General features: G+C 41.1%; 2 protein-coding genes across 5 annotated transcripts; one reads left to right on the top strand and one right to left on the bottom strand.

Annotated features, from left to right (window-relative positions):
• Window positions 1-3,002: 3,002 nt before the first annotated feature.
• armh4 (armadillo like helical domain containing 4) lies at window positions 3,003-9,475 on the bottom strand. Of its 4 annotated transcripts, none has more exons than XM_029462995.1 (8): window positions 9,287-9,475; window positions 7,371-8,351; window positions 5,408-5,782; window positions 4,738-4,887; window positions 4,498-4,656; window positions 4,320-4,351; window positions 3,923-4,057; window positions 3,003-3,586 (listed from the first exon to the last, which is right to left on the bottom strand). In XM_029462995.1, exons 2-8 carry the CDS (start codon window positions 8,263-8,265, stop codon window positions 3,512-3,514), a joined length of 1,821 nt encoding a protein of 606 aa, XP_029318855.1. In that variant the 5' UTR covers window positions 8,266-8,351; window positions 9,287-9,475; the 3' UTR covers window positions 3,003-3,511. The 4 variants fall into 4 exon arrangements, with proteins under 4 accessions (XP_029318855.1, XP_029318854.1, XP_029318853.1 ...); XM_029462994.1 differs by having other exon boundaries at window positions 3,908-4,057; window positions 7,371-8,284; window positions 9,287-9,474; XM_029462993.1 differs by having other exon boundaries at window positions 3,908-4,057; window positions 7,371-8,287; window positions 9,287-9,474.
• Window positions 9,476-10,509: 1,034 nt separating this feature from the next.
• actr10 (actin related protein 10) lies at window positions 10,510-19,346 on the top strand. The gene is made up of 13 exons (XM_029425875.1): window positions 10,510-10,705; window positions 11,929-12,001; window positions 12,092-12,174; window positions 12,315-12,423; window positions 13,071-13,178; window positions 13,824-13,891; window positions 14,028-14,107; window positions 14,776-14,811; window positions 15,114-15,193; window positions 15,311-15,384; window positions 16,271-16,352; window positions 17,225-17,426; window positions 18,270-19,346. The coding sequence occupies exons 1-13, from the start codon at window positions 10,629-10,631 to the stop codon at window positions 18,449-18,451; spliced, it is 1,254 nt and encodes a 417-aa protein (XP_029281735.1). The 5' UTR covers window positions 10,510-10,628; the 3' UTR covers window positions 18,452-19,346.
• The last annotated feature ends 1,410 nt before the right edge of the window (window positions 19,347-20,756 follow it).

Raw genomic sequence — 20,756 nt, forward strand, 5'->3', positions numbered from 1 at the left:
ATCTGCTCCAAAATATTGACTACAGAACAAACAAGTCTCCAGCAAACCTTTGTGGTAGTCAGATGTTTGAATGATTTAAGGACTGATGAGCTAGTCTCAATGAATGACACTACAGGACCTTGTTCATGTTTTGGGTTTATTTCCTCTTTCAGTGGTCCAGCTGAGATATTTCATCCCTCAGACTGAAATGCAGAGTAGATGTTTACAGAGTTGCCACCCTCATAACAGCCTGTGTATGTACGTTTGTGTCTGCATTTGGAACAATGGATCAGATGACCTATTTTGTTTTTTCAGATTTGTATACGAGTGTTGTTCTATTCCTCGGATATATTGAGAGCATGGTTTTTTTTTTTTTTTGTTTTTTTTTGTGAATCATCTGTTGGGAAGGGGGCGGTTTGGGTTGATTTATCAGATTAGATTTTTAATTTCTGTGCTACTTTTGCCCATACAGAGGCATAACGAGAAATATGAGTGGGTCACAAAAAACGCTCTCCACCCTGAACACCAACTAGTATCTCTACTGCTCATCTGACACTGTTTAAATTTCAATTATCACCCTGTGTTAACACCTGGTTTATTTTTGGAGGCTTAAATCTGTCCCTGTGTTGGACGCTTGTCTCCCCTCTTGTATCCTCTCACTACCCTGGCATTTTCTTCTTTGATACAGTGACTACTGATGGATGAAAGGAAATAATAGGTACAAAATTAACAAACCGACTGTCGGTATGAGGAGGTGTTTTAGATTTTGAAGGAAAAGTGTTATCTTTGTTGCTTTACTCCTGTAGTTCCATATGGGCATTACAGCCTGTCACAAAGAGCTAAAGGGCTCCGTTTAGCTCATGATCACAGACTGAAGGGCTTTGTCATCAATATCAGTTTGTAGCCATGACCTGTGGTGTTTTACCCAGCTTTCTCTGACAACGCATTTGGAATATGTTTTTGACTTAACATGCCAGTTCAGTGTTCACAGATGTCAGAGGAAGTTTACTTTCCTCCTCCTGGACGTCCGCTGTGCTATCAACGTAGCTTATTCTAACAATCACAAGCCCACTTCTCTGTCCTCACCTGGGGTGACAGCTGCCTATCCTACATTTCTAGTGTTACAATTATGAATTCCCCCAGAAACCAGTTTGCTGGTCAGATAAAATGTTCGTCTTGACCGTCATGCTGCACCACAAAAAGCTGTTTTCCCTACATCCAACCAACCACCGGGGCTTCCTGCAGTTTTTTCGGGGCGGCCAGCGCCGCCTCCACCGCCATCCACTGAGTGTGCAAAGAGAGAGCAAAAGGTTTTTTTGCATGTCAGATTTCTGTTTTCCCCTGTTCCTCTTCCCTGTCCCCTCTCTTGATTTTGATCTGGAAATGTCCGAAAGCTTTTATTTAATGTGGAAAAAAGAACACAGAAATAAATTATTTGATTTTTTTAATGCTGTAAACTGGGTTATGTTGTCTGCTGTCTGGAGTGGGTTTCATTTCAAAACAATTCACACTGGAGTATTATAAGAAAGAGTCACAATCAGACATCTGAAATAATTGTTTATTTGTTCACATCCTGTTTCATTATTTACATAAAGAGACAAAGTGTCCTCTATTTTACATCACACTTACCCTAAAACAGTATTGTTGCATATGTACAGGCACATCAAGCATATCAGATGGCTGGTGAAGTTACAGAAAATATATTTCCTTTAAACAAAAGGCTTTGTATCACCGTCATCAGTGTAACAAACATGGCTCAAATGACTAGTGTTCATATAGTTCTTGCATCTTTTTCTTTCTGAACTACAGCCGAAACTTATTTTATTAAAAGATTCCTTAGTTTTCTCAAAATGTAAGGAATTGATTTGACTACATATTGCTTCTCAGCAATGTGACTTTCTTGGACCGGACGTGTTTGCCAAAACGTCTCCTTTACCTGTCCTTGTCTGAACCAGATTAACACACAAAAGCCACTATTGTGAAAATATAAACTTCTGTCCCAGCGTCTTCAAAGTTTGTCCTTATAATAGAAACCCTTCATTCATTAGAAAGAACTCTGCACTGTGCCTGTCTATGAATAGACTTAATAGTCATGCACTTAATAACATTTCTTTGCAAGAGGTGGCAAAATAAGCAATTCATAATAGTTATATTGTACATTAAAATCAGTTTTATGCTACATAAAAGGATTATTGTAGGATTATGGTATTTTGTATGTACGACTCAGTCATTTTTAGAAATGCCTTTAAATAAAACATTTACATTTCTACAAAATTCACATTTAAATGAAGCATTAGTTCAAATAAATTGTATGTGAAGGTTTCTTAAAGGTGTGGAAAGCATACTTTAAGGAAATAGTTGAGCATTTTAGGAAACATGCTTATTCAAATTCTTGTCTGGAGTTAGATAAGATTGAGAGTCTTGTATGTGTCTGTAAATATAAAGCTAATGCTGCAGCCAGGAGATGTTTAGCTTAGCATAAAGACTGGAAACAGCTAGTCTGGCTCTGTCCAAATGTTCCTACAAGTTAGCGGTTGTAAGGCAGTGGTTCCCAAAGTGGGGGCACGGCAAGGCTTGAGCCCTGCTAGTAAAACATAGAAAAGTTTGTGACGGGGGGCTCGAAAATATTCTTATCTACAAAAGGGGGGCCCTGCAGAACAAGTTTGGGAACACTGTTGTAAGGTATCAAGTGGAGGCTCCAGGAAGTCACTGCTCTGTGACTCTGTGACTGATAGTTTGACACATAACCAGTCAAACAGCAAATTGTCGATTGTACGCTTCATTTCTTGTACAGATTAAACAAATGTATTTATTAGTGAGCATTTATAGCTGCTGATAGGCAGGTTTCGGTACGATGGACAGGGCCATGCTAGCTGTTTCCCCCTAGTCTTTATGCTATGTTAAGCTAACCCTCTGCTAGCTCCAGCTAACGGAGAGATGTGAGAGTGATATTGGTCTTCTCATCTAACTAAGCGTATTTGCCAAATTGTTGAACAATTCCTTTAAATATCCTAGTGAAAAAGTGTAGCAAGAAATAAAACTTTATTTACACTAAAACGACTGACCCCAAGTCAGTTACATATACAGTACATATATTTACGTTGTTGATGTAATGTAACTCTTCTACAGCCCTTTTTTATTACTTGACAGAAAACCCGCTGATCCACACTTTGCCCCTCAACTCCAACAATTTACCAGGAACACTTTCATCCTGCCAATACCCTGCTAATGCATTTCTTTTGTATAAGCAGAAATATCATCTTGTATGTCAAAGTGCATCACACCAGCCCTGACAACTTTCAGAAAAGTGCTCACATCGGGACTTTTAGAATGGGGGGGTATACAAAGCTGAACTTTGTGCAGTCCGTGCAAATTGTGCCCTCTACTCAGTCACACTGGATCAGATGAGTCAAAGCCAACAGCCCGGGGTGATTGGAGATGCGGCAGTCATAGCAATGGGGTTGTCTGCAGAGCCTCCTTTTCAGGAGCATCAGCCATTGGTCAAAGACAAAAAAAGCCCAAAAGGGTCTCATCAGAACTCATCTTCAGAGCTGTCAGCCAGCAGCATGGTCTGGTCCTGACCGCTGGTCCCGGGCTCTCGAGGTTGCTGAGAAGGAAGAATAAACTTAATGTGGCAATAGACAACTTTTCCCCCCTAGCGTTTCCAAGTGGTCACTGCTTGAAGTGGGATGGGAACCACACCGGCACTTTTCACAAGCTGCAGGTATGCTCTGAGCCAGTCCACCGTCACTCTGTCCCTCAACCACACACTCGCACCGCACACATTACGCTACTCTTACACTGACAACATAGTATGTAAACGAATGGATTGCAGTTCAACCCGACTTTAGCCATTTTCACACAGTAGTAGGCCTACTCAATAACAATTGAAATAATAATATTTGATAAAAACAAGTGGGGTATTAACCTCTGGCTGCCTGACCTTCCTCCTCTGGTGTTTGAAGCTGTTCCTCCTCTTGCGGTGAATCATCCTGATGCTGTAGAGGGCGCCGACGATTAGCAGGGCCCCAGTGATGCCAATGCCCACAGGGGCCAACATCCCAGACACATAACCCGCCTGCCAAGGGTGAAAACACAAGAGGTCAAAACAGAACAGTCGTAAAATCGTCTAATCCAGGCAATCTCTCTTATACGCTAAATCATCAAAAAAAAGAGGTGGTTAATCTACCCAGGTGAAGAAAGATGACTTACGCAGATAACACTAAAAATAGAGAATATTTCCAGCTTTGTTGAAAACACCAATTGAAATGAAGTGAAGGAAACTGACATTTTTTGATGGACAACCAAGACTTTGTAAGAGCAGCAGGGGGCAGTCTTACCTTTTCTCTGATCAGCTCTACCCAGCTCCGCACTGGAAGAAAAGAGCCACAGATTTAGCACTTCTCTCTCTTTGGCTGGTAGTTTAAATGTTTATGGTCTTTAAATGTAGGTATATGCATTAAATATGTTATATTCCAACGCATATAGAAAGATGATTTAGAAACCACGTTCTCATACTTAGCCCCTGGTTGCGTTGGACCCAAACAGGAGGTGGAGGGATGAGGCTGTACGGAGGCTGCGTTGAGGAGGTTTTAGGTGTTTCTGTCAGGTCCTCCTCGCTCTCATCCTCCAACGATTCCTCAGAGTTCTCATCGTCCTCATCTTCATCTGGCTCCTCTGTGGGAAAGCAAATCAAAATGATTACTCAGCAGCCAAGAAAGGATCACATTTTTTAGTTGGCGATCAAACTCATCTTACCCTCAGACTCCATCTCCTCCAACCCTGATCTGGATTTGTGTGCTGGCTGATGGGTTGCCATAGTTACCGTTGTCATAGCATGCTGGAAGGAGGAGAAGGAGGGGCCGGTGGTGGGCAAGTCCTCTTCAGGGTTCGCTGTCCTCACATCACCTACACGTCACAAATCACGTGGCCCGAGGAGAAAGCAAGAGTAGTGCAAGTTTACACACACTGGGCAAAACTGCAGCTACAACTCACAGCTGATTTAACTACAAGATCACAATAATGCTGAAGTGACATGAATTCCAACCAGTGGCTGCCTGGAAGAAACTAAATCTTTTATCAAACTAAAACCTAAATCCTAATGTTGCTGCATTATCGTGATGTAATGTGGCATCATAATTCCAATTTCAAACTGGGTTTTAAATGCTTATTCTCATACAAGCCGCTGTTGCGTTTGCTCTTAATGACTTGCCTAGTTAAATAAAGGTCAAATATTTTTTTTAGTAAAAAATCAAATTTAGCAATTATGTTGGCAATACACTTTCTGAGATTGGCAGCTCCATTACACTTACATTATGACCCATACTATGGTATGCAGTAATGTGAAGTACATGTGCCAAAGCAACATTATTGTACATGAAGTCATTGTGTTGACATTGAGATTCATCCATTCATCCTGCCACATCACCTCTCTCAGAGTGAACCTCCGGCTCAGTTCCGGCTCGCTGCTGTGAAACAGACGGACCGGAGGAGCCGATTGGCTCAAGGAGCTCCCCGCCGGACGTCTGCCAAGGTGACGTCCAGTCTGGCATCAGCAGGGGCAGGACGTGCGAGGGACTGTCGCTGTCTGTCTCCACGGTGACCAGCTGTTCCAGGTTCACCTCTGACTGAGGCATTCCTCCGGTCGCCATGGCAGCAGGAGGCTGAGCGCTGCCGGGTACCTGCGTGACCGCTGCCGCCGCCTCTGTGAAGTCTTCAAAAGGCTCGAAGATGAGAGGGAGAGCCTCTGACGACATGGTGCCCTCTGTGGCTTCATCCTGAGACGGCGGGACAACAGTGTCCACTGTAATCGTGTCAACGCAAGCACAGAGACAGAATGAGGGTCAGGATATGTAGCATTCATTTACAAAGATAGATAGACAGCAATAGAGCTAAACAGATATAAAGCTATTCCTGAAGAGCAGTGTTTACGTGTTTCTTTGGGATCTTGGTGTGGCTCTTTAATTAGGACATTTTTGCCTTAGCACAGATTTATATAAAATGCATGGAAACCAAGGCGGAGAACACTGTATCCATCGTAATAAAATATTTTTGTAATGGAAATTGTTCTGACATTTTCTCTTTTCCTTTCTTTCTTTGAATATGTGGAACTGACTGGTCATGTGGCCATTGTGGTTGTTGTGGATTATCCAGTGTCTTGTGAGCACATATATGCTACGCTCCAATAGGTGCAGGACACTCAAATAAAGAAATCATTCAAAGTAGAAAGGGCAGAATTATTTGGACCTTCTGGTAAAAGTAATTGAAATACTGCAAAAAGGTGTTTGTGATAATTCTGGGCTCAGCTCAGTGAGTAAACTAGGCCAAATGAATGAGAGTCTTTACAAACAACTCTGCTGACAGCTAAAATACAAAATATATTATTTCTGTTGCAAAGCAGTATTCAGCATACATAGCACTGAAGTATTTATGACAAAATACAGCTTTTGGCAATGCAGCTTTCTCATTAGTAGCACTTGCACTCTCTCAGAGTCGAGTTCACAATGCAGCTAAGACACAATGACAAAAAGGATTGTTTGAAAAACGGTTCTTTCTAGATAAGAGGCGACCACAGAGAGCGAGCTGTCACCGGAGAAACTGCCACCGCATATCTCTCAGGCATTTCCTTTAGTCCAAACGGTTTCTAAAGTAGGCTGAAAAATACTCATAAAGACCGCAATCCTTTTACATAACGCTGTTTTGGGAATTGAGGGTTTTTTTTTGTCAGCTTCCTTTCTGTTGGGAGGAAGCTTCATCAAACAGACAATCCCCGAAAGGACGGCAGGAATACATATTGGCTCAGACAGACTCCTTTAATCCATTTCCCTATTCTGCCTTGCTGAATAATAACATGCCTGTTTCTCTACAATGGTCTGGATAGGGGAATGTGAAGGGTGGGGAAGAGAGAGCGGAGGTTTGAGGGGGTATATAGATAGAGAGAAAGAGGGGTTTAATCCACTAAAGACTTGTATAACACACCCTGCCCACAGCCCTTTCCTGTCAGTTGTGTGTGTTCTCTTCTTTCAGGCTCAAGTCAGGAATAGAAAGTAATTAGACTGCCACGGGTCCCAGCTGGGGTTCAAAGTGGAGCGGGGAAAAGCGGGTGCCTTTCTTTGCCAATCATCAAAGGCAATCTTTGCCACTAGACGTGTCGTTTTCATTTCCTTAATGAAGCCTCCTGAATCCTTGCAAACTCTAGCAAAGCCAGAAAATACGGCTTGTTGTGGAAGGAAGTCTCACAGGGTGACAATGACTGCAGAGCATTACCTTACACCAGGGAATGTGTGTCTTGGTGCACCCATGTTTAATTAGGGATTACAGAAAGTTAAACCCTCCAAAAAAAAGAATTTTCCATCTACATTTATTATGCTTTTCTAATCCTTCTGACTTACCTCCACCGGGCCTCGCCGCCTCCGTCCACAGGCTCTCTGGTCCATCCTCTCTGGGCATCAGGTTGGGTCCAATTTCAGGTAGCAAGGGGTCTGGGAGGGAAGATGTGGTGGCTCCATCATGGCCCCAAACTGACAAATGTGTGGAGGTCCGAGGGGAGGCAAAGACAGAGGGAGGGATGGGACTGCGAGAGGTCAGTTTCTGCATCCATGCTCCAGGACTTTGAGGATCTGTAGAGGGCCAGCTTGTTTCTGGGTCTTTATCTTGGAAAGAATACCCAGGTAGTTTTGTCCAGTCTTCCTCATCTTGGTCTTTGTCTTGCCTGGCTGTGATGCTCAACTGTGGTGCTGCTGTGAAGGAGGATGAAAATCCATCTGGAGTCCACTTTGCTGTACTCACGGCTGAGTGCACCTGCTTCGTCCCACCTGTAGCACTTAACACAGGCTCCTTGATGACAGGCTCTTTTTTACCTTCTGGATCAACAGACAGCGCTGAAGCTACCTCTGACTGACTTTGAGCGTCTCCCATCTCAGATGAGCTCCCGGCCTTCTTTACCCTGCTCCTTTGGCTCCATGCCTCTCCGCCAGCATCACTCAGCCCAGATCTTCCATCGAGGCTGTCCCCGTTTTCTGTCTGCGTCACCGAAGATATCCCCTCAGGTCGTCTATGTGGGCCAGCCCCTCCTTCTGCATCTACATCCAACATCAGGTCAGTCACATGTTCTGTGGGTTCAGATATTTTATCCGTGGTGTGAGTTGACCCAACAGATGTTGCTGAGCTGGCACACAGGCCGTCACAGTCAGTGGGAGTTAGGTTTGTGAGGTGGACAGGGGTTCCATAGACACAGAGACAGGTGCCAGCCAGGAGGAGGCGAGGGAGCGTCCCAGACATCAGCATCTCTGTCTCGTCTCAGTGCCTGCTGAGAGCGGACACAAATGGTAAGCAGGCTAGGTGTGAACAGTCCCTGCCGGCAACTTCAACGCCTTGCCACCCAGCAGCAGACATGTGGACAGAGAGACAAAGCAGAAGTGGCGTTGTGTGGGGAAGAAGGCTAGGTGGCAGGACACATTTACAACAGTACAACTGCAGATTTTAAAAATCTGAATGCAAAGTGTATTTCCTTTTTTAGAACTTATGATAATCACAGAGAACACGATTAACTGTCTGCCTTTGGTTTGATGCTGCACCGTTTTGGAATAATTCAGATGGAATTCCTTTTCATCTTGTAGTCTTCTGTTCATTTTGTGTGAACAGAATAAAATACTGGGCACACACACACAGAGGGAGAGTGACAAACAGAGAGAGAGGGAGAGAATCTGACACAGCAATCCTTAGCACCCCTCTCACACTCCACCTATAAATAGCACCAGGTTTTCTATCCCCTAGGATCCTCTACAGATGGATCCATGAATGTTAAAATTACACAGCCTGCATCTCTCAGTTTCCAAACAGGATATATGCACATTATCAAATGCTACATTTTACTAAAAACAAAGCAAATAGCTGGAGCATGTGTTGCTTGACATGGCAGCAATAATCACCCAATAATCAATCCCTGCTGTAGAAAAGGAGGATAAACGACATGTCTGGTGTCCACAGGGTGACACCCTTTCATGTTTCCTGAGTAGGACATGTCTGAGATAATCCATCATACAGCCCTGATGATGCACAGTCCAACAATGCAACCCACTTTTTTGCCTGCGCACCTTCCCTGTGATCCATAAGGTTGATCAGCTGGTATGCTCATGTAGTCCACATAACGGCTCCTCATATGCACTGTAAACACATTCACACTGCGCTGATGAATCACTGGAGCTATAGCCTCTCAGAGATTACAATGCATTCATTTAAACCGCGTCATATTCTGGCAGTGAGAGCAAAATGCACATTAAAGGCGTGTAAGGCTAAACATAAATACCTTCCCGAGTTCATGACGGATCGCGGTGCCTGAGGAGTTTCTCTTGCAGTGTGCAAAAAAAATACAGTTCGTACGGACACAAATTCAGTATAGTCAAGAGTGGAAAGCAAGCTGACGGAGAGCCTTGTTGTTGTGCAGCTCGGCGTCACTGACTGGAAGTCTCAGTCTTCTCTACGTTATGTATGTCCTCCTGCTTCTGAAGGGCTGCCACCAAATGCTTCAAATCTGCAGGATTTATTCAAATTGACGGCTTTGACGTCTGCTGCACGATAACCGCGCTAATTACCGTCGAGTGTAACTATTCCTTCAACAATCAGCAGTTCATTTTGTAATTGTCTTCCCCAAAGGGTCATTTGAGGCTCCTGATGGTGCTGAATGGACAGCTACTTAACCTCCAGTTAAAGGTCGCCCGCTATACTCACAGAGAGCAGCGGAGAACTGTCAGTTTCACAATATATATATCCAACAAATATACATTTCTCCAAATTCTTAGATATCAAACACAAATGTGATTTTTTCAGATGATGAACCAGAATCTTATTAATTTTGTTGTAAATCTACACTTACAGGATGACTTACATCTTGTGACCCTCTAGAAAAAGTTGACTTTTTGAGTCTACATGGGATATGGTCAAGATATTGTGGTGTATTTGTTGTAAAATTATTTGTGGTTTTAATTAGCACAGTTGTTCCAAAATAGCACAGCATACAAGCAGGGGCATGCATGAGCACTTAGTACTTGGCAGGAATTGAGTGACACTTAATACAGTTAATGAACTGGTAATGTTGTTTGGTAATTGTATAACAAGTAGTAAAATCATTCTTGTATTTCCACCAGAGAAATGTGACCTTGTCAGAGGAACAATCTTAAGAACTTTTTTATCCATTTATAATTTATTTATTATTAATTTTCATTCAATGGAACTGAAGGTGTTACAATAATTAATAACAGTAATAATTGCTCACGGTCTCCCCTAGTATGCAGGAATTGTCAGTGCTTCAAAGAAGATATACAAGACACAAGAGAACAACAGCACAACAATAAATCTGCAATATATGAAATAATAAAATGGTGTAAGACCAGTCTGTAATTGAAGAATATTGATATATTTTTCAAGTTTAACTGTTTGTATTTGTAAGTGTATATGATTGACTCATCTGAAATGTATTAGTTGAATTAGTTTCCATCAACCTCATCATTTTGATCAGGCAGCCCACGTGACGTCATCGCGTTTCTGAAGACCCAACCCAACCGGAAGACAACAGATTTTTCTACCTTTTGATACGATGCAAATTTGCGACTGTCAACGCTAAGCACTAACATTATCTTTAAATTGATAAAATGCCCTTATTTGATGGTTTGGGAAGTGGAGGAGAAAAGACTGCGATCGTCATTGATTTAGGAGCAGCATACACAAAGTGAGTATCCTCCGTTAGCACGCCCTGTTAACAGAGCCGTCCGCATAATGTGCTAGCGTATAGATTTGTTTTCTTAAATAACTTTCTTAACCTTGGTACTTTAGGTCTAATACATCTCATAGACACATGCTACATAATTGTATATACCGGCAGTAAATGCTATAGTGTTAGTTTGTAAGCCAATGCTAACAAGACATGCCAGTGTTTAGCTAGTGTTAGCTAATGTCAAATTAAAGCTAAGATAAAATCCAATAAGTAAAGAAAGACAACTGTACAGTAGCCGGTAGCATCACAGCCAGCTACACTGCCAAATTAAATGTTTTCAACAACCTAACGTACATTTTCGTATTTGGGTATTTTTCAGACAGTGTGAGATGGAAATACAGCCCCTATGTTGACATGTTGTCTATGTTGACATGTTGTCTATGTTGACATGTTGTCTATGTTGACATGTTGTCTATGTTGTCTATGTTGTCTATGTTGACATGTTGACATGTTGTCTATGTTGACATGTTGTCTATGTTGACATGTTGAAACAGTCTTTTTTAAGCATCTGGCAATCTGAAGTGTCTGATACCAAAAGTCACTTCACCTGGCATTATATCTTACACATCTCCCCACAGTTAGAGTATTTACAGTGAGCACATTACTGGAGATTTACCATCAATGCTACAATAACATTCTTAATATATTTGGATGGCAGTGTATGTGGCTTAATGCTCACATCTTGCTAGAATATTACGCAAATGTATCATAAAGATGAGAAACTGGCCTGAGGCAAGTCACATGAAGTGCATGTTGTCTCTTCTCTTTTAATAATGATTTCTTTGTCTACAGTTACTGTCTGTCCCACATCATTTGACACAGAGCTGCACTGTTATTTTATTTATAAGCAACTTGCTAAAAGGTTTTTGCCATTTCATAAAATTCTTATGTAGCCATTTGAGCCAAGTCATTACATTTTTTATATATCTGCAATGAATATTAACACGTTTCCATATACAAGTTTCAAGGAATCTTAAAAAGTGGGGTTTTCAGCCCTGAAACTATATTTAGCAGGATATATAATATAATATATGCAGATTGTATTCAGTCCCTTGTCCCTTATGGTATGTGCAGAAGTCTGAAAAAAGGTTACTGATTGTGATTGTGTTACAATCATAAATTGTAATCTTCTCCGCACACCCTCTAGCAGCTCGGCTGACAGTTTCCTCTTCTTGCAGATGTGGCTTTGCCGGGGAAACGGGGCCCAGGTTCATAATTCCGAGCGAGATCCGGAAACCAGGACAGCAGCAGGTGAGACACCGCTGTGCTTTTGCTGAGTGTAATCATTTGGACGGATGTTTGGAAATTGCAAAACGTGTTAATGTGGTTTCTCAATTTCAGGCCATCAAAGTTGTTCAGTACAACATCAACACAGAAGAGCTTTATGTCATCCTCAAAGAGTTTATCCATTTACTGTACTTCAGGTGAGACTCTGCTGCAAATGTCATTAATTCAAAGCAAGTGTTAAACATCCTTTATACAGAACACATACCGCTTTTAGCTCAAACATAGGGTGGTCCAGCCTCATCAAAGAAAAGTTTGTGATCCCAATTATCTCAATCAGGCACCTGCTGGTGAACCCTCGCGACAGAAGAGTGGTCATCATCGAGTCCATCCTCTGCCCGTCTCACTTCAGGGAGACGCTCACCAAGGTTTTTTTCAAACAGTTTGAGGTATGAAAACCAAGCAGATCTGTGTTTCATAGAAGCTGCAAAACATCATTAAGAACAAAAAAGTAAAATGTTTGTCAAATTAAATATGCTTTTTTCTTGCTCCAAAATCTTGTTTTCACATCAGATTGAAAAGCACAGTGTCATAAGTTTGATAAGAGTCAGTAACAACCTTGATCTTAAGTGTCAGCTACAGTGTGTTTTGTGAATGTGTTAAAGGGACATATTAAGCTCATTGTCAGGTTCATACTTGTATCTTGGCTTTTTCCTAAAACATATTTACATGCTTTAATGTTCTAAAAGCACATACTTTTCCCCATATTGTCTTAGTGAATATACCGTATTCACCCTCTGTCTAAAACGCTCCATTTATGCACCTGAGAAAAATATAGCGCACCTTTGCAGAGGTAGTTTGTCGGGCCGTGGGTGGAGATACTCAGATGTGGGGCGGTGTATTCTAATGAGACTGCAGGTGACACAATTTGAATGGCTTGTTGAATCTCATGTTTTCTGATCCAGGCAGCCCACAAAAAACTGACTGGGTTGTTTTATTTCACCGTTTCTGGGTTGGTAGGCACTGCAGATGCCCATATGTATGTGCACATAACATATGTCCCCTTTAAGTGTTAATCCTTGATGATGTTTTCCAGGTGCCCTCTGTGGTGTTTGCTCCAAGTCACCTCATGGCCATCATGACTTTGGGCATCAACTCTGCTCTGGTGATGGACTGTGGCCACACAGAGACGCTGGTGCTACCTGTATCCTTTTACTGTCATCTTGAAGTCTTTCACCCTTAAAGGAATACTCCAACTGTTTAGGAAATACATTTGTTTGCTTCCTCACAATGAATTAGGAGAGAAGATTGATATGAGTTTGATCTCTCTGTAAGCTCCATGGTGAGAGATGTCCAGGACACGTTAAGCCTCGTACAAAGACTGGAAGCAGGGGGAAATGAGAAGACACCTTTGAAGGGGGAAAATGCTTGAATGTGTAAAAAGAAAAAAGGTTTATCAGAATCAGAATCTTTTTTTATTGCCAAGTAAATTTTCACCTACAAGGAATTTGCTGTGGTACGTAGGTGCTCATCGTCAAATATATAAAAAACTAACAATATAGACAGAAGGAACAAAATATAGACTGTAGACAATGTGCAATATACAATATAAGCATTACGTTAATGTAACGTGTAGAGGGGGGAGGGAGAGACAGTGTCAGCGGGGGTCTCTGGCCTTGACGATGAGGCCGACTGCAGAGGGGAAGAAACCGTTTTTATGGCGAGAGGTTTTGGTCCCGATGGACCGCAGCCTCCTGCCGGATGGAAGTGACTCTAAAAGTCTGTGTCCAGGGTGGGAGGGGTCTGCTGCAATCTAAACCTTATGTTAACACCTTAACTGTGAACTCAGGTGTATGAGTGCACTCCTATTCTGCCAGCCTGGGAGGCTTTGCCTTTGGGAGGGAAAGCCATTCATAAGTAAGTAGCTCTTTCAGTTTTCAGCAGAGGGTGTGACTATTTTGTGCACATTTAGCTGTAAAAAGAACACCTCTATTTTTATTTGTGACTGTAAAATGAAACATTTTCTTATTAGATGTGTCTGTATTCATTCCAGAGAATTAGATGGACTCCTTGTGGAACAGTGCACGGTGGACACAGACACCACCGCCGGGCAGAGTGTACCTGCTGCCATTGGTAATTACAGAAAGATCCCATATACGTTGTGTGACTTTTTAAATGGAGAAACATGTTACTCTGATATAGACTGCTGATTTGTTTTACAATGCAGAAAATTATAATGGCTTTCACCCATTATGCATCATTAACTATTCATAAGAAGAACTTGTTCCTGTGTGACATTTGAGTGAATTCCCTTTCTCAATTTGTGAATTATACATATGCATACAGTCTATTTTAGTTTTCTCTCCACACTGTTTTTGATAGAGAAAAACTGAATTGTCGTGTTGAGCTGTGAGATCTACAGCTGCGGCAGAGTGAGAGAAACTACACACATATGCATCAATAATTAAGACCGACAGCAGGCTGACTTACTGTTCTGTAGAACAAAATACGTTTCTGCAGTGAGCGTCGAGAGAAAAAATCCCCAAATCTGAACTCCATACATGATTTGTTAATTGTCTATATGACAGTAGTGACAAAATACTTTTCCAAGTTTGTTTCACAACAAGAAGATACTTGTCCTTTGCTGCAGTATCAGCTCACACATTCCCCAAACGCTGACTCAGCCTCATCATAAATCTGACTTTGAAGTGAAATGAGAGAAATGGATTTTTGAATGAGCGAACCAAAGAAAATAATTAAGTTTTACTTCATTTATATGTCTTTTTCATCTTTTTCTGCAGGGACCATCCCAGAGGAGACTGTGGAGGATATCAAGGGTAGGGTTGATGGAGTTGTTTTTCTCAGGTTTAAAATCTGCACCCCTCGCTTTGTTCCCGCGAGGGTAATGGATCGAGATTTTAATTATTCCCTTCAAAGGCAGCAGTCCCAAAATAATAATTATTAAGACTGTGGCTGCCTCCTTCATTGCCATGTGTTCACTGGAATACTGATGTGTGTTACGTAATGATGCAGATATGCTATTTACTTGTGCTGCACAATGTCCCATGTCAATCATGTAATTAAAGCTTTTAATTACAGTTTGAATGTCTGCTTATCAGTTTTGTTTTGTTTCCTGCAGTCAGAACATGTTTTGTCAGCGACCTGCAGAGAGGTCTGAAGATCCAGGAAGCCAAATTTAACCTGGATGGTACAGCTGAAGTGAGTCAGATGTTGTTTTTATACTAGTTACCTTTAGTAAACCTCCGTCTGCAAACAAATGTTTGCATTGAATATTGCATTGCTGTAGATTTACAATTCTTCTGAATGTGTTTGTAGCGTCCAGCCCCTCCTCCAGATGTGGATTATCCTCTGGATGGTGAGAAAATCTTGCACGTCAAAGGATCAATCAGGTAGTTCGTCAAATGATTTTTATGTCTGCTTTTTATTGAGGTTAAACCCACAGTAATACTTCTCTTTTTCTTTTCACTAGAATGTCTTACAACTTGAGATATTTTCATGTTTTCTTTTCATGTTTTTTTTCTGAGACCATACGTACACACAAATGATGAAGGCTCGTCTGTCTAAGAAAATGTAAACACACACCTTGTAACTAAATGCAAAGCATATTAAAACCACATTTATTATAAAGGCTTTAATAGAAAACAGTATTTAAAATCACTAATTTACAAATAAATGGTGTCCAAGCTTACAATGGCGTTTATGAACTATAGTCCATGAAATGTAACAGTTTTAGTTTTTATTAATAAGCTTTATTTGTATAGCACCTTTCATACAAGAATTGCAGCCCAAAGTGCTTCACAGCAAAAACATAACAATTAGTACAAGGACAGAATAAGAGCATTTACAGTACAATAATCAATGTTGATGTAAATGAGTGTGAAATAGCAGAATACAAATGGTATAAAATAGCATTGGAAATCATGCCAAGTTTCCCTATCTGCCGGGAAACTATCAGAGCCATATTTTGATAACATGAAATCAACAATGGGCCCCTGTGGCCTTTCAACTGGTTTACTTCCTTTGACTGTTTGACTTTTGACGTTTACAGATTATTTTGACAAAATCTAGGTTTCCTTATTTATTTCAATGCTTGCTTTATAACACGATAATCTTACTGTGGCATTGACTTGGCCTTTAATGATTGGCTAATTTCACCAATTTCTTGTGCCATGAAACTGCGCATTTTCACTTTAGGGTCCAACTTCTACACTTTCTCTATGACTCTTCCGCAAAAGTATTTGTCGCTCATTAGATTTTCTCTCGTCTTTTCTCCAGGGACTCTCTGATGGAGATCCTGTTTGAACAGGACAACGAAGAGAAGAGTGTGGCCTCTCTGATACTAGATGCTCTGGTCAAGGTCGAGACAAGTTATTCATTCTATTTGTCTGAGCATGTTTGAGATCAAGATGTTATGTTTATGAGCAGCCACTTTCTTGAAGCAGTATGAGCATAACAAAAAAACTGTGGAAGATTAAAAGAAAACGGTAGAGAAAGTAACAAACATCGATAGGAAACAAGTCTTAGTTATGCTCTAATATCTCTGGAATACTATTTATTTTACACAATCAAACAATTTAATTATTGACGTTATTACAATACATTGACACCTCTTTAATATACTGAAATAAAGCTTTTTGTGTCTATTTAATAAGAAGTTGCCAAATAATGCTTGTTCTAATCTTCTCTTTTGGTGGACAGCAGTTTAATTATGCTTCTGTAACCTTCAGTATCTTCGGCAGGAGGAATGCAGCAGCCCAGTTTTGGAGTCGAGTGTAGAGTTTGACTCAGTGTGGTTGCTATGGCGACACTTAACTGAGGCCGTTGCATGTAACCGAGAGCAGTTTGGTTGCTCCACGTGGAGATCAAAGCAGCCCCGGACAGCCTAATTAATCTTAGTGGGGTACATTACACAGCCTCAGATTTAAACTGCTACAGCAAGATTTTATAAAGACCAATCTGAGCAGTTCTCAGGATTTATTGAGATATCAGTTGGGCTCTACACACCAGTGAAGGCACTGCAGTAATGTAAATGCCCGCTGCAGCTACTTTCATCCATCACCCTTCGGTTTAGTCTGCACGTGAAAGCATAAAGTGCTGTCCTGCAGAAGAACTGCTGCTTCCTCCATCCTCAGCTTGTCTCCTTCTGCACTAACTGAGGACATAGATGACTAAAAAGAAATGTATGTAAATGATCTAATTTGGTAAATGTGTGTATGTGTTTCCCTGCAGTGCCCCATTGACACCCGTAAGGTGCTCTCAGAGAATCTGGTGGTGATCGGAGGCACGGCCATGCTGCCGGGTTTCCTGCACCGTCTGCTGGCGGAGATACGCCTCCTGGTAGAGAAACCCAAGTACAGCGACGTGCTGGCCAGCAAAAGCTTGCGTATACACGCTCCACCTGCAAAGCCAAACTGCACCGCCTGGCTCGGAGGTCAGATATGAGTCTTTATTTAACCCTTGTGCCTCACTTTAAAAACTTGCTCTATTGCCCCAAGAGGACAAACATTTCAAAAGAATGCACTAAAATGATTATATATTAATATTATTTTCCACTTTCACAACTCCAGTCCTGAAGATCACTAACACATATTCATTTCACTTTGAGCATTGTGACCCTTTAAATGCCAGTTTGTTTACATAATGTTGTTTTTTATGAAGAAGAAAAACACAAGAAATTAATTACTTTCTGTATACTACATTTTTGTCACAGTCTGGGACATGTCAATGATTAGTAACAACATTGTTTTTGATGCAATTATATTTTTTAACAGGAAACCAGGAAAATAGCATGTATTTGTCTCAAAGGGCAAACATGAGAAAATGGCTCAATCTGGTGGAAAACACTAAAAGCAAAAGCTTTGAAGCCAGGCTCTAGATTGAAAGCCTGATATAGAGTGTATTATTTAATGCTGTAATAGCCATCGGATCTAATCTGGAGACATTGTCCTTAATGGTCTGAGTGTCTATGTTTTAGCTACACCGTTTATTAGGAGCTTCGGTTGAACTTCCAAAATTTGGAAAAGAAACTCACACCCATGCCAAAATAAAAAAATTTAAATCCAAAAATGTCCCTATTGAGACACACAGGTTCATTATTCATCACTAGCTGCTGAACTGAAGGCTTTCAGAGTAAAAATAAAATATAAATATAAAAATCCCCAGCATCAGCATACTGATGACACCATAAACCAAGTCAGCCTTTTTGGAGACTATTTTGGGAAATATTTATTTAATTTCCTCCCCTTCTGTATTCATGCTGTCCTCTGTTCAACAGGCGCTATCTTCGGGGCGCTGCAGGACATTCTGGGCAGCAGGTCGGTGTCACGAGACTACTACAACCAGACAGGCCGCATCCCGGACTGGTGCTGCTTGAGCTCCCCTCCTCCAGAATCTCTCTACGAAGCGGGGAAGACGCCTCCTCCACTTATGAAGAGAGCCTTCTCCACAGAGAAGTAGAATGTGCTGTAACATAATTCAAATAAAGTACTCTTCTCCTTTACTCTACGTGATAGAACAGTTCAGTAATCTTAAATGTAACATCTCAACACAAGTCCTGTTAAAGTGTTAACTGCACAAACAGCTCTAGATGTTTTTAATGTCTCTTAGTCACACAGACACAGACACAGATGATCAGGTGAGCTGGTTTCTGACCTCACCAGACGGAACAGAAATTGGGATTTTAGGCGTTTACGTTGATATTCTACAAGATCCTGTGCTACATGCAGCCGTGTTATCGGTTTCATTTGAAGTGTCATTGAGCAAGACGCTGAACCTGTACGTGCTCACTCTAACTTTCACTCCACTTTGTTCTGGATTTTGTTGGCAGTTAAATGGAAAGAGACATTGTGTTCAGCAGAAATGTTTCAGAGGATTACCAAGCTGAGCTTTAATCATCCAATTGTCTGCAAAACTGCAAAAAAAGTTGCTGAACTTTGGACAAAGCCAGCGTTATTCCAGTATGATGAAGTGTGGAGAACTGACAAGGTTTTCTTTTACGCTAATGTCCCATGAAGTTTTTCACAAAAAAAAAAGTTTAACTTATTTATTATATTGCCGTGTAAAATGGTTGTTGAACTCAATGATGGCCCTGTACACTCACACAGTTATCCCAGCTAATAGCGGCTTGTGTTAAAGTGGTAGCACATGAAACTGGAGGGTCAATCAGTAGTGATCTGAACACATGACACACTGAACACACTGACCTGAGCAGCGGTCGAATCAAGCTAAATAATTTAAATCCCCTGTGTGCTGACCGTAGTTGTTGTTTGCAGGCTTCAAATCATCCAAACAATTGATCTGTAACCTTTAAATCTATCAATTACAACAAATAAATGTTCAGTATTCAATCAGACTTGCTTCTTCTGTTTTGTTCTTTCCTAGAAATGACATGTAAAGCTGTTTTTCTGTAAAGTTAGACAACATTCCTATTTCATAAGCGTTGAAACCTTTGACAGAACTACTTCCAAAAGTTAGAAAACCAGGAGACTTGTTTGTGATGTTGCAAGACAGCTCACTGCCAAAGTGAATCACATCGAACTGTCAACATAGAAAGGGTGCCTTTCCCCTCCAGAGTATTGCCACGGGTGCTGATCCAAAATCACAGTTTCTACCCCCCCCCCCCCACCACACTTTAATCTCCGAGCTATACATTTGCACAGTATCACAGAGAATTGTCATGTTTTATCAGAGCCCATCTGATTCTGAATTCCTTAACAACATGTAGGAGGAAACACTGGAATGGTTGCCAGCGATCCTTCTGGCTGTAAATGCAGTTAACACACGGAAATGCAAACTTGTCTCACTTCCAAAGCAGTAGTTAGCAATAAGTGTTAATTTATCCATGTGAGCTTTACCTGATGAATCAATACAAAGTAGGTTGCAGCCATCTTTAGAGTAAACGATGTAATACACTGATAGTGAGGCCATTATGTAGCAGGAAAACAGTATCTACACATGTCAACAGAACACAATCCAGCCACATTAAAATACTCTTGTGCATTTGTATTTTTGATTATGGTGACATTCACATCTTGTTGCACTACGTTTAAGCTGGTTTTGGAACAAAATAGAATCCAAGTTTGTTACTTTGTGTATTTTTTCCCCATCTACTCTTAATTTACTGAGCTTTATCCACATGCTCTTTTCTGCTAAACTTATTTAAGAAACTCCCCAACACACTGTTAATGCATGTGTGCGTCCCAGAATGGAGTTGCATCTGTTTGGCCTTTTGGGTCACATTCATCACTTTGGTCCGTCTGGTCACTGTGGGCATGGGAACCAGTAGCATTACCCACAATGCACCTGCAGTAAATGACTGGCAAAAAGTGTGGGAAATCAGATAAGAGTTTGGATTCTGAACATGGACATAAAAATAGTTATAAACACTAAGTGGAGAAGAACACGAAGATCAGGCTGTAGATCTGTAGATGAATGTAAGGAGTTGTGTTTATCTGTTTGTCTTTCCTGTCTTTTGTTGACAGCAATAAAGGTCACACAACCTCCACAAAGCATCCATATGCTTGTTAGACTTTTGTGATTTGTAGGTGAATAATTGGGGCTTCCAGTTAAAGTCAGTTTAAATGTTTTATGCGTTTCCGTGTGATGTAGGGTCAAAGAAAGATGCATCTAATAATGAACCTCATTCAGCTCCGGAGGGATTTTATCAAGGAAAACAAGAGCTTTGTTACTCATATGATAGGTGATAATATAGGCTTTAAAGCAGAAGTACCTACCTGTAGATGCAGACCAATGTCTCTATGAG

This window comes from Cottoperca gobio, chromosome 24 (genome assembly GCF_900634415.1).
Source record: "Cottoperca gobio chromosome 24, fCotGob3.1, whole genome shotgun sequence".
NCBI lineage: Eukaryota > Metazoa > Chordata > Actinopteri > Perciformes > Bovichtidae > Cottoperca > Cottoperca gobio.

Excerpts from the sequence above, each read along its gene's own strand:
- armh4 (XM_029462994.1), bottom strand. The coding sequence starts at position 8,265 with ATGCTGATGTCTGGGACGCTCCCTCGCCTCCTCCTGGCTGGCACCTGT. Across the intron at positions 4,352-4,497 it reads CCAACGCAACCAGGGGCTAA|TGCGGAGCTGGGTAGAGCTG; the intron begins GTATGAGAACGT and ends CTTTTCTTCCAG. Across the intron at positions 4,058-4,319 it reads TAGAGCTGATCAGAGAAAAG|GCGGGTTATGTGTCTGGGAT; the intron begins GTAAGACTGCCC and ends CACCCTTGGCAG.
- actr10 (XM_029425875.1), top strand. The coding sequence starts at position 10,629 with ATGCCCTTATTTGATGGTTTGGGAAGTGGAGGAGAAAAGACTGCGATC. Across the intron at positions 12,175-12,314 it reads ATCCATTTACTGTACTTCAG|GCACCTGCTGGTGAACCCTC; the intron begins GTGAGACTCTGC and ends TATCTCAATCAG. Across the intron at positions 14,812-15,113 it reads GACTGTGGAGGATATCAAGG|TCAGAACATGTTTTGTCAGC; the intron begins GTAGGGTTGATG and ends TGTTTCCTGCAG.